Source organism: Lepeophtheirus salmonis, chromosome 3 (assembly GCF_016086655.4).
Source record: "Lepeophtheirus salmonis chromosome 3, UVic_Lsal_1.4, whole genome shotgun sequence".
Lineage (NCBI taxonomy): Eukaryota > Metazoa > Arthropoda > Copepoda > Siphonostomatoida > Caligidae > Lepeophtheirus > Lepeophtheirus salmonis.
The window spans coordinates 32,800,707-32,813,673 of NC_052133.2; the positions used below are offsets into that span (position 1 = coordinate 32,800,707).

The 12,967-nt window shown below is 27.5% G+C and overlaps 1 protein-coding gene across 7 annotated transcripts in view; it reads left to right on the plus strand.

Moving 5' to 3' along the window:
* LOC121114953 (pseudouridylate synthase RPUSD2) overlaps positions 1-12,967 on the plus strand; it is a 157,337-nt gene that overhangs the window by 117,713 nt on the left and 26,657 nt on the right. For all 7 annotated transcript variants that reach the window (XM_040709081.2, XM_071887360.1, XM_040709082.2 and 4 more), the window contains 2 exons: positions 1,834-1,955; positions 2,028-2,128. In XM_040709081.2, the coding sequence (XP_040565015.1) occupies positions 1,834-1,955; positions 2,028-2,128 (223 nt within the window). The remainder of the gene's footprint in view (positions 1-1,833; positions 1,956-2,027; positions 2,129-12,967) is intronic.

The window sequence follows — 12,967 nt, forward strand, 5'->3', positions numbered from 1 at the left end:
ACATAATGACCAATGTGAGCTCTATACCCGCATACGTTCCAAAGTTATTGTCAATTATGTATTTTTTGCTATCTTGACCTCTCAAAATATAATGGCCTCGTACAGTGACCATATGTAATATTTGTACTAAGTAAGATCTAAATTGAACCTTAAATTTTCCTTTAATCCAAGTGAACAACAGAAAAACGTCAGTGGTAGAGAAAATAACATGTATTTTTAACTTCAATTTTAACCACTATTTTAGAGGTTGATTTTAAATTCTTCATCTTAATTAGATATACATATATTAAAAAAGTATAAGGCACATTGAAAACTCAAAAATTTTATTTTATAGTTTTTTGTCACTTTTTCCAAAATTTCATCGATTTTGTTCTCTAAGTAAATTTTAATATACTTAATAAAATTAAACAAATGTGTTTATTAGGTCTATAAACAATACTTAAAAAGAGTAAGCTTGTTTGTACCAAGCATCACACACGCCCTAAAGTACCTACTCAATATAAGAATAGATTGTGTATGTATATATGGGAAATATATAATTATAAATATATTGAGACAGAGTAAAGAAGTTAAATATGAACTTTTTTTCGTTTTCTTCAGAAATGAATGTTAGTTTATACAACTTTGAACTTTCTTTCCTTAGAATTTATATATTCATTGATGTAGTTAGTTACTAGGGTTGAGAGTCGGTTTTGAGTGATTATTTCTAGAACAATCTATAATCGAAAATGAAATTGTTGACTGATTTTTTTTTCTCTTAAAATAAATAATCATTTTTGTAGGGACTGATCCAGACGGACTTTTCTGTAGACCGAATTTTACTAGACCTAACTTGGAAACAGTTATTTTGGTCTTACAAAAATTATAACCGTTACAGACTAGTCTAGTTTTTCCAGACCGAACCCCAAACTAGTACTTTTTTTATATTTAGCTATCTACATAGGACATAAATAATATATTTGAAAAGGTTGTGTGCCATTTAATATCAATATCAATGATTTTATGTAGTTCATACTAGGGCCCAATATATTGATTTATGGCGTTGATACCAGTTATATCATTTAGGTGTTAAAAAATTGATAACCAATGGATTAATAAAAGAAGAAAACCCACTTTCTTCAAATGAACCATTAAGATTAAAAATATAAACAGAACAAAGGTCATGGCATTGACAATTTCAGCGAATGAATAATTTGTTGGTTAGCAAGTATCAAAGCCGTTTTATTATCTCTTGTTATAGTTGTTTTGTTTTCCAATAACTTTTTTGCTCCTGTATAAAAGTAGTTTATAACCCATAGGGATTTTCATTATGTACAAGAAAACCTTTTACCGCGATTCTTCAATTCTTAAGGAGAGAAAGTCTACGTATAAAGGAACGACGTGTTAAAGTTGAATTGAATGCATTTAATTATGAATAAAATTGCAGGGGTTATTAAATTTAATATTTATGATAATCGTGTCATATAGAGGGTGTTTTATTGTTTGAGACTTTGTTAAAACCCTTTAACAGAGATAGGGCCGATATGACCCTAGTTTTTCACCATAAATAATCAAATTATTGTTTCAGAAAACATTACATTAAGTTATATTGATTTTCAGAGTTGAACAGATTACTTGCTCATAAAAAGTTGAAAGAATGGCCTTATGGGCCACATTTATGTTTTTCATGGTTAAATAATTAACATCTTTAAATGTCATACTTAATTCCAAAATATTTGATTTTGTTATTTTATTTAAGTAAAATATAATATATGTATATTAAGTGTCTAAATTAAATTATAAAATCATTATTTTAATTTGCAAATGTTTTGTTTTTTTGTTGTTCTTTTACAGAGCTGCGAAAAGTATATCCTTATTATTTCACTTTTACAACATTTACAAAGGGACGTTGGGTCGGAGAAAAAATTCTTGAAGTCTTTGCAAGGGAGTTCCGAGCTCATCCCGCTGAGGAGTATGTAAGTTAATCATCCACAAATATTATTTTTTCAACTTATTTGCATGGCTTTATCTGTTTTTTTCTCTCCAAGGAACGATGTATCAAAGCTGGAACTCTAACGGTCAACTATGAAAAAGTAGATACTGACTATCGTTTAAAACATAACGATCTTCTGGCTAATATTGTTCACAGGTATGTTCTTTTAATTACTACTTTTGCGTCATACACATGTTCTTTTGCTTTCTTTGTTTTGCTTTGTCTTCCAAGTCATTAAAGGATGTGTAATATGTGTTTTTGTTCTAAGGAGATGAATACAAATTTTCAAAATAATTATTATTAATAATTGTGGTTAGGGAAACGTTATTGCTGCATTTTGAAATTAACTGTTTAGTGTCTGAGTGTAACCTAGTAGTTGCTATGCTTTTATTTTAATAATTGGTTATATCTTTAATAGTTGTTGTCAATCCCTGGTGGTTGATGGAGTTGTCAAAGGGATCAATAAATGCCTGAAACAAGAAATACTATATACATGTAACGTTCACTTTGTTTCCCTTTTGTATTTTTGACCAACTAAAGGCTATTTTCGTATTAATATAATATTTATTCAATTAAAGATGGGATTTGTCAATAAAAAAATCTTGTAATAATTGACTTAAGAAATTAGAATAACTTAATTTATTAATCATAATTATTCTCATAGCATAAAAAAATAAATCCATCAAAAAAATATATTTTATTTCCCAAGATATTAATTTTTGACGATTCTAGGACGTTTGATCGAAAACATTTTGCCGAAAATTATACTTGATTCATTTATTAATTATCATTATATTGGAACATTATTACTCGGAATTGTCCTCATTCCTAGTATATAATATTTACATCGTGTTAATTAATTATGTATAACGTTAAAGCTTAATTATGTAATCCTTTTGAGACAAAGTTGTTCAATATGATTTTTATTCATTATTATTGAATTAAACATAAGCAGCATAATTCAAATTATACATCATTAATGAACATCACATTAATATACATAATAATATATTATGAATGATAACTATTTATGTCTTTTCCTCTTTTTAAATAAGGTGCGTTCACCCTTTTCTCTTCTCATCATATGAAAACAAGGGTATCTCACATTAGAGTATTACTTCTATTCAATCATACTTATTTTCTAATTAATAGCGTCTCCATTTTAAAGAACAGTAAGACCTCTTATATTGTATATCAGTGGCGCCGGAATTATAATTCCAAGGGATGTTGCCCCCACTTTTTAGACTAAGTTTATTAGTTATATAGTTAAGTTGCATGGCTATGACGTCACTACTATATAATTTGTCTTTGAAACTAGATCCTGATTATAAGATATTATAGTCACAGAAGTAATAAGAACTTAAAGAGTGATACTCCTTGATTGATAATTTTTATTCTCCCGCATAGCCAAAAATTATTTAAGTATCAATAAGATTGTGTTATGTTTATAGTAGGATCATAAATGAATATACTTAATAAATAAAAATATTATTCTACAAAAGAACACACCTTAATTTACCTATACGACATATATAGCATATGAACAGTCTACTTTCAATTTAAATTTAAAATCCCAAATAAAAAATGTATTAAATATCATTTTCCCGCCAAAAGTCCCTAATTGTCCTTTGTCAAGAATATTTTAGCCCAACATTCCGCTCACGATTTTTCACAACTGCTTTAATTCAATTTTATTTTTCATTTCATAATTATTATTCTCTAAAAAATAGACATTAGTTGGTCAAAAAAAAAAAGAAGTGTGCTTTTCATATTAGAGTATTTCTTGGCTGAAGTTGAAAATATCTTTTCTCGAAAATAAATACAATTATCTGGATTTTCATAAACGACATCACATAAAGCAAAATTAATACTGGTGTTGGATTCAAGAATTTTGATAAAAAGTTAAACCAAAAATTTGACTAATCATTACTCGAATGCATCAATTTTTTGATTATTCCAGTTTAAATAAAGTCAAAATTTTCAAAAAATATTTTCCCAGAGTTTGAGTAATTTTTAGAAAATTGTCGAATTGAATAAAGCCAATTTTTTTCTTTTTGAGTTTGAGTCATACTTGAATTCAACACTAATTAACATAAATGTGACAGATAGGCTAACTTATAATTTTGTTCTTCGTTCATCTACTCCATAAATATTTAAATAGAAAATTCATCAAATTAGAAATTTTTTTTTTTTTTTTTGAAATATTCATTTTTTGAACATATTTATAGTCATGAATTTCTACCCATAATAACAATGCATCTATAACCAAATTAGATGAAAAAATAGATATTACATTTGAGTTCAAATAAAGAAAAATGATTAATTTTATAGATTAAAAATGCCTATAATTTAATAATGAACTACATAGTCAATAAATATCCATGTTAACATTTTTTTTAAATCATTTTATAAATGTACTTTTGATAAGAACAATATTTTCATTGTAATAGAGATGTTGCTCTTATCCTGATTCATTGGTTAGATACTATAAATAATTATGGGAATTTGCCTATAAAAAAGTAATTCTGAAAACAATCCCTAGTTAATAGATTTATTATTGCCCGGGGGGGTGGGGTTTGTACAGAGTAAAATACAGTTTTATGATGTACAAAAGAGAACGATTGTAATTTTTGGTATTCTTTTTTTAAATTGTATTCATTCTTTGTTGGATTGTTGTACACGTGAAAACATCTCCTTCATGAAGAAAAATTAAGGAGTTCTCACCTACTTATGTTTTAAATACTGGTAGGAAAGTGCATATTTAAAATTCATAAATATTTTTATAAAAATTATTATAATATTTTCCCTGCACTAATGATATTTTAAAATGTGAAATATTACAGCAGTAATATATTTAAAAGTTATATAGGGTTTTGCAATTATGGAAAGATTGAGAATCACTGATTTAGAGACTATTTTTTAAATACTTTTACCGACTTATCAAGACACAATGAAAGTATGTGATTGTAATTTGTTGTAATGCTTTATCGAACTGTTAAAATATTTCAAGTATTTGAAACCTTTAAATACCTTAATGCCATTTTAATTTGTTTTTTCGCTCTTTCTTTCTCTTTTTTTATATCCTTATGAAAGAAAGTTATAGTGAAAGGGCCAAGCTATCCATACATTCATGGTATATTGTATATGTGTACAATTAGGTATGTACCTCGTGCACACCTAGCTACGTAAGAGGCAGATAACAAAACCTGACTTTTAAATTAACTTTTTTTCATTATAAAATAATTATCAAAATTGTTAATTAACATTTAAATTAAAAATGCATAGTAAAAATACTTAATTCTCTTGGGTATCGAATAGGTAGAGTGTAAGCAATGTGGAAAGATAGAGGGACCCAGCCATAAAAGAATTTAATCTATCTTATTACTTAGATTTCTCCTTTTACATATGGATAATGATGTAAATTCTTAACATTTTCTAGCGTTTTATGTTAATTGTAATTGGTAAAAGTTTAAATAAAACATTTATGAGTGCATTTGTTCATGAAAGTAACACTGAAAATGTGTTGGAGAGTGTATGTCCTATGTTGTGGACTCAGAATAGAATTGAGGATCCATATCGGTGTAAGTCACACCTTTGTCTTTACTAAATACGGATTTTGATTAGTTTTTGTTTAAATAATGTGGGAATGTAAAAGATAAATATCAGTTGGTATGATTGACTTATTTGGTAATAACCAAGTGATTTTGGGCCTTTTTTCTGCTTCTTTGTATAAAAAAAAAGGTTATATGATACAATAAAGGAGGTGCTTATAGATGCTTGTAGCTAAGCTAATACAACTGTTAGGATTACCATGTCAATTTTCAAGTTCTTCTATAGCATACCGAAAGGGCTTAGAATTTTACAACTTTACGCAGGGATAATGGTTCTTTTAATGCTTAGACTGACCACCAATTCTTGTTTTAGTAGGGAAGGTGGTGTATCCAAGCAGCTTAGTCCCACACCATTAATATATATGAAGAGTATTAGAAATTGGAATTTGCAGAAATTAAAAAAGTCAGTACACACTTCGTTGATCTGCCTCAAAATATTTTGAAAGCGACACTGAGCTGTGTATGAACATTATATTAATTAAATTGACTCACTATATAATGTATATATATTATGTAAGACAGTGTTTGTCAAGAAATCAAGAAAGTTTTTTTATAAAAACAATATCTGCCATTTTTATTTGTAAAAACATGAATTAACAACAAGATAAAACTTTTATAACTTATTGAAGCTTTGGTGTCATTAGTTTAACTGTCAGCCATGGGATCATTTAAAAATTATCGTTGGCCAAATTTCGAATTTTGTCTGATTATATTTTTACTTTTGTTTCATAGTTTGATTTAAAAAGAAAGAAAAATCGACAGATTAATCGCTCATCGGTTTCTTTCTCCTCCTAATAATAGCTCTGAAATAACTTTTATATATATATATATTATGTATTACGATAAGGAGCTCATATAATATATAAATTTAATAATGATGTATTGAGCATCAACATTTCAAATTGGCTGGAAGGGATTCGTATATTTCTAAAATGCGGATAATCCACGTATGCAAAATTACTACAATTTGATACACATCACTATTAGTATGTTTGTAATTCAAGCTCATGAAGTTGAGTGATTACATCTCATATAACTTTTAATATGACCTCTGTAGGGAGTGCTTAAAAATAAAGGAATTATATTTTTTATATATATTACATTGTATATTTTATCCCCTCTATCCTTCACGTAGCTCAATGGGAGATGATGAAGAATTGATGCTGAGGAATAAGAGAAATGATTGCATTATACTATATAATATTAGACTGGTTCGTAAATTGGTTTCTAACGAAATTTTAGAGGAGCATTGCCTCAAAAATTTTCCTCTTGGTATAAGAAATATATAGTTTGCCTAATATTGATCAAGGCTGATAAGTAGAGCAGGGCCTTTGAAGTTTCATAGTTTATATAGGGGAAAATGTATTTTACTTGAAATTACTATTTTAGCTTACCTAACAATTTTTCAAAATTTTATATACTTTTCTCCGAAAATGATGTTTTTTTGTAAAAAAAAATAGCAAATTAAACATTGCTGACCCACGTATAGCATGCCCTTATCTGTTATAAATACTAAACACTAAATATATTCTCTTTTTTCAAAAGCCTTTTAAAAGTAAAAAAGTGCATATTTTTTTTCAAAAAAAATATATTCAGCAAAATGGACAGTACTACTTCCTATTCCTATTGTATAGTTATTTTTGATATAAAGAAATAGTATGATTATGAGATTTTATAGTTGAGACAAGAAAGTTATGTTTTATTTGTCATTTGATTGATTATCCTTCTAAAAAAATTATTTTTATAAATTGTTTTATTTTGAGGTAAAAATGCTTTTTTTTTTACCAATTTCGGAATTTTTGAAAGTTTGGTACAACCCCTAAACATTAATCAATATTAATCATTAATACTTTATGTTTCTATATTTTTTTAAGAAAACAAACATTGTTTGACTATGTTCCCAATATTTCGCGGGGAAAATTCATTTTAAGAGCCAGTCTAACATACATTCAGCTCCTACAAATTAATTATATCTCTTTGTATATATATATATGTATTATATTATGTAGTATTTGTGAGATTAAAAAGTATTAAAAAAAATAATAACAAGCTGAGTTTTGTGTAGCTGTTGTAAGAATATTAATCATATACATACATATGGTTTATATGTATGTATTGGGTTAATACGATTAATATTCATCTGATGATTGTACAATGTACATTTATGGACGAGAATGTACTTTGAGTCGGATATTACTTCTTTTTTTTATCTTCCAAAGTCTCAATTGCTTTGCCTCAAGCAAGAAACATTCGTAATATGTACGTTGTTTTTAGTAAATATATCGTGTAATATACATGGTGATATCCCACAAACATAAAAAAATACGCTTTGTGTTGTCATCTGTTCATTTTTACATTAATCATAAGATACTTACTTGGCGAAATTATTAAATTGCCTGATTTTACGCAGTTTTAGTTTAATTGGTTATTGAATGAAACTGTCGACTAGACGATCATGCATTTCTGTAAAAAACCACATCCTTTTGATATAACACAGTAATTAATTCATAAGCTACTTGACCCATTAGACTATTTTTAAAGGTTGTTTACTTGCAATTGATTGGTTGAAACCGTATAATCAATAAACTTTTATATTTTTTTCGAAAATACTATTGTATCATATTTACTGTTAAAAAACTAAAAACTTTGAAGAACTCGGGAAAATTATAGATGTAGATGCCAAAACATTTGAACTTTTGTTTGATTATTATTTCATGGCCTCTAAAAGGTTACTCTTAGAAGAAAAAATAGTCTTATTAATGGGATATTTGTTTTTAATACCTAAGAAACTATATGCTTTATTTTCCACCACTTATGCTCCTCCTTCTTCTTAGTGTTCAAAGCGTTGATTAATTTACTTGAAACAGGCTGTGGAGCGTGTTACAATTAATAAACTGTCCCCTATGACAGCGGTTCTCTAATAAGGAGTACACTATGAGGATATCTAGAGGGTACTTGAGATTTGAAATAATAGTTTAGAAGTGGTATATAACTCGGGGGCGTCTGCAGTGGTCTGGGGACGTTGTAGCCCCCCCCAAAAAAAAAGGAATTTTTGCTTTGTACTAGAAAATTAAATATTTGAATTTTTTTTCCAAAATATTAAATATTATAAATTTTTTCGTCAACAGCTGAGGATTTAAAATTTTTTTCGAAAAAAACTTAATTTTTTGAGATTATATATGGATTTTTGAATTTTTTTCCAAGAAATTTATTTTTTTGTGAATAGCTATAGTTTATAATTTTATTTTTTTTGAAACAAATTTAAAATTTTGATTTTTTTTTTTGGAAAAAAATCCAAAACCTAGTGCCCTCTAGAATATGAACTTCCAGACTCCTATGTCACTGAAGCTAAAAATAAAATAGTTCTGATAAGGGGGGAGGGGAGTTGTGTTAAATAAATATTTTACATGTGGTACATCACTAAAAAACGTTTGAGAATCCCAGCCCTATGAAATAAATCTGCATTTGGAATTAATTATTTCTATTTATAACTACTTTGGACATACTTTCATAAAGTTCTGCAATTAATAAATATACATATGTAGCCTACGAGTTCCACTGTATGCAGAAATATAAAATAGTTGGGGGAAATTGATACTGATTTTGTGTTCTTTTTTGTTTTTTCTCTTTTTGGAGGAAAGGTTGAGAGATATATAATATAAAGGGTCCTGGTCAGAAGTTGATTATATAACGATGAATGGTGATACAATTTAGAAGGAGTTTTCATCTACGTAATATCTAAGTGAACATTTTAAATTTCCCTATAAGGTGAAAAAAAAAAATACTATTAAAATGTTGTTTTTTTTTCCATTTATTTTACCTTTTGGAAATTTGAGTAAAAAACAACAATAACAATAGAATAAAGCCCAAGTCCCCCCTATTAATTTATTGCTTTAATCTTCGTTCTTCTCTACCTCTCTCTCATAAAGTCACGAAAATAACAATACTTTATTTGAGCTTACGTAAGAACATTTTTCATGGTATTATTACTAAACAATATAATTATGTATTAACGATTTTTTTTTTTTTGCCATAATTTTCTATAGAGGGTTCTTATATAATCTACAATTGTTAGAATTATAACCCTATGGGATTTCCAAATATGTAGTTAATTGAGTTTCACTACTGGTTTGTTCAACGGGTGCAATCGTTGCTAAGAATTCCAACCAGCGGAAACTGCCGGATTTAAAAACCAATCTTTGCTCTATTTGTGATAACGATTGAGAATAATGAATATTTAACTATTTTTTCTTCAAATATAGAAATAAATACAATTTCATAGTATTTATTATTTACTAATGAGATTCCAATATTTCACGGAATCCAATAATTTTAAAACTTTTTTCCTGAGAAATGAGCAATCCTAGAAGGTATTTGACATTAAAAACACTATTTTTTCATGCATCGAATGCTTATTTGTAATGGTGATAGATATATATATATATGTATATATTTGTTTTATTAACTAAGAAACAAAAAAATTATATATTGATCTATAGTGAATGAAAAAAGTATTCATATATGTATATATAATTTTGATTTATTTGCAATGATTAATCTTTATTATTATGACTTAATGGCTATTCAAAGCGTGGCCTGTGGTCAGTTTAGGCATTAATCTTGTATATTTATGACTTATTAATACTGTGGTTAAAAAATCAGGTAATAGAAGAAGACTTCATTCCTGTCCGAATAAATAGGACAAGAATAGTTTGTTATAGCAAGTCTACTTCAAGTCATGTTTTTGTTTCCCCCTCTCCGTATCACAATAAGAAAAAATGTCTCCAATTCGGTGCATCAATTAGCATTTTACGATACAATCCTCCTTAGTGTTATAGTGATACGAATATCTTTGCACTGATCCCCTTATCAAATTTGTATCGGTATTGGAATACTTATAGATACTCTTTTGCCTAAAAATCTCCAAAAATAAATCATTAAACGCAATTTACATGCACTTATACTAGGAGTGTTTGGAGTGATAGATTACCTAAGTCTGTTTTTTAATCGACAAGACAGTCTTTAGTTCATACATAAGGCCCGGAATAGATTTCAAAATATATTTTACTTAGAGAACAGAATGGAAGTCGGGTATTTATATATCTTTGTTATTATATATGTGGTTCTTCAACATAAAAGTAATCTTGATGAAACATCAAGAAACGGAGAAAATCCCAATTTAGTTTTTACTTCATATGTACATATGTAAATCCCAATATTTAATCAACATATTGGATAATTATAGGGGGTTGCATTCAAATTACTGGTATTTGTTAAGATACTTACTAATTTTAGCTATTTTTGAGAACCTTTATTTAATTTAAGAGACTTATATTGGTACCGAAATGGCATTTTAAATAAAATATGTCCATATCTCTTTTTTTAAATTATGACGATACTACTTTAATTGCAATTTACAGCGCCTCAAAATGGTTAAAAACAATAATTTATTGATAGAAGGGACTATAATTCATAGAGGAATAGAAATGTAATTTATATTCAATTTTGAGAAAAATCAATATAGAATGCTTTTGTGTTGACAGGTCACATATGAACAGTTTTTGGTCCCTTTTGCCTAGTCAGCATTTGTTTTGTGTTTTTTTAAGTTCTATAGGATTTTTTAAACTAAATAATAATTCACTTTTTTTCGAGACAGAAAATATGTACCTACTATCTAAAAGAGAAGAAATAAAATCAGCTTAAACAGCGTTTAATATTTTACTCCCCCTAGTTTTTAGTCCGTTGATTGGTTATTCAATAATAGTTTTTATATATGGTAGAGATAATTAAATAGGCACAATGTACATATAGATAATTTTGTTGTTATTTCTATGTATAGTAATGAATTTTATCGTTGCATATAATTCACGAATAGTGTTGGATTCGTGTATTGCTCGAACTCGAGCAAAAAAACTCGACTTTACTAAAAAAATCATTGGAATCCGCCAGAAATATTATTTGAAAAACTAGATTAAACTTGGACTGTTCGACTATAGATTAATAATCTCATCTCCAGTTGCTTCTATTTGTATATTTGAAATTCCTTATAAATTTTGCTATCATGTTTCTTTGGTGGGAGATTTTTTCGTTAGTTTAATTGGGGCTCAGTTTTTCTGTAAGTTTTACTAAGAAAAATACCGTCCTCAATTATAACTTTTCTAATATGAAAGTCATAAATTCTTACTATGGACTCTGTAACCCAATTAAATTAAGTTTAGTGAGTCCTGCTGGCTAAAATATTCTATATATTATTCTTTGTAAGTTTTTTCCTCGAGCACGACTGACTCAATGCTCAAAAAATCACTTTTGTCCGAATTCAAAAATTTTAAGTTTTGTTCCAAGTCACCAAGTAGTATGGAAATATGAAAATACATTTAATTCATAATGCACCTAGTAAATATCATCTATATAGTACGTAAATACATATTATGGCGTATTATAGTCAATAGTCTCTTTGCTTCTTTGAGTATTGATTGAGTAGTACGCACATACTTGTAGTAGTTCTGCGATATAGTTATCAAATTATGAACCAATCTAAGAATTTTTGTGTGACTGTGAAAAATCATTATTGATCTAAAACTTTTAATGTATTGGAGTTTATTACGCAAATAATGATTTCAAGTAAACATTGCTTTGATGATAGTTAAATTGGTCCCTAAGGTTCCGCCGACACTAGTTTTGGGTCTCTTTCAGTTACTGCCATAGTAATTACAAATGGTTACATAATTGAATAGAAAAGTAACTGGCAGTATTGGAGATAATCTTGTATACAATTATATTATATATAAAGAAGGAATCTTTGCAAAGAAAAAAATAAGATGAACGATTAGAATAGGAAGATCAGTTGATGCCTGTGCTCTTTCTTCTTTTTTGTTCATTATTTAATAGGTCGATGGAGTGTTAACATCTCCCTTTAAAAGAAGAGCTTCTCGCCTATCTTATAATGTAAATCAATTTAAAAGTGAAGAATGAAATAAGTAAAAATAAATGGCTGCTAGAAAGAAGATTACTTTTTACATTTAAAATAGCATTAGTGCAGGGTAAAAATTATAATTATATTTAAATTCATATATACTTATTTTATAAGGCATTTTTAAATCAATTTAAACCAAAGATAGGCAAGAATTATTTTTTTAGAGGTAGATGTTAACACCACCACGAACTATAAAATAATGAATAAAAAAGAAGAAATAACTTAATTTTTTCTTTGCACAAATCTCTTTAGTAATACCATATGTTTCGCTCCTGCCTTCTCCTACCACTCTTACCAAAACTCTTTCCTAATTATAAGTAGTATTCAAGAATACTATACAAACGAATAAGTTGTAGTTTTCACCCTGTAATTATATGCATATAACTAAATATAAATTAATACAAGTTCCAA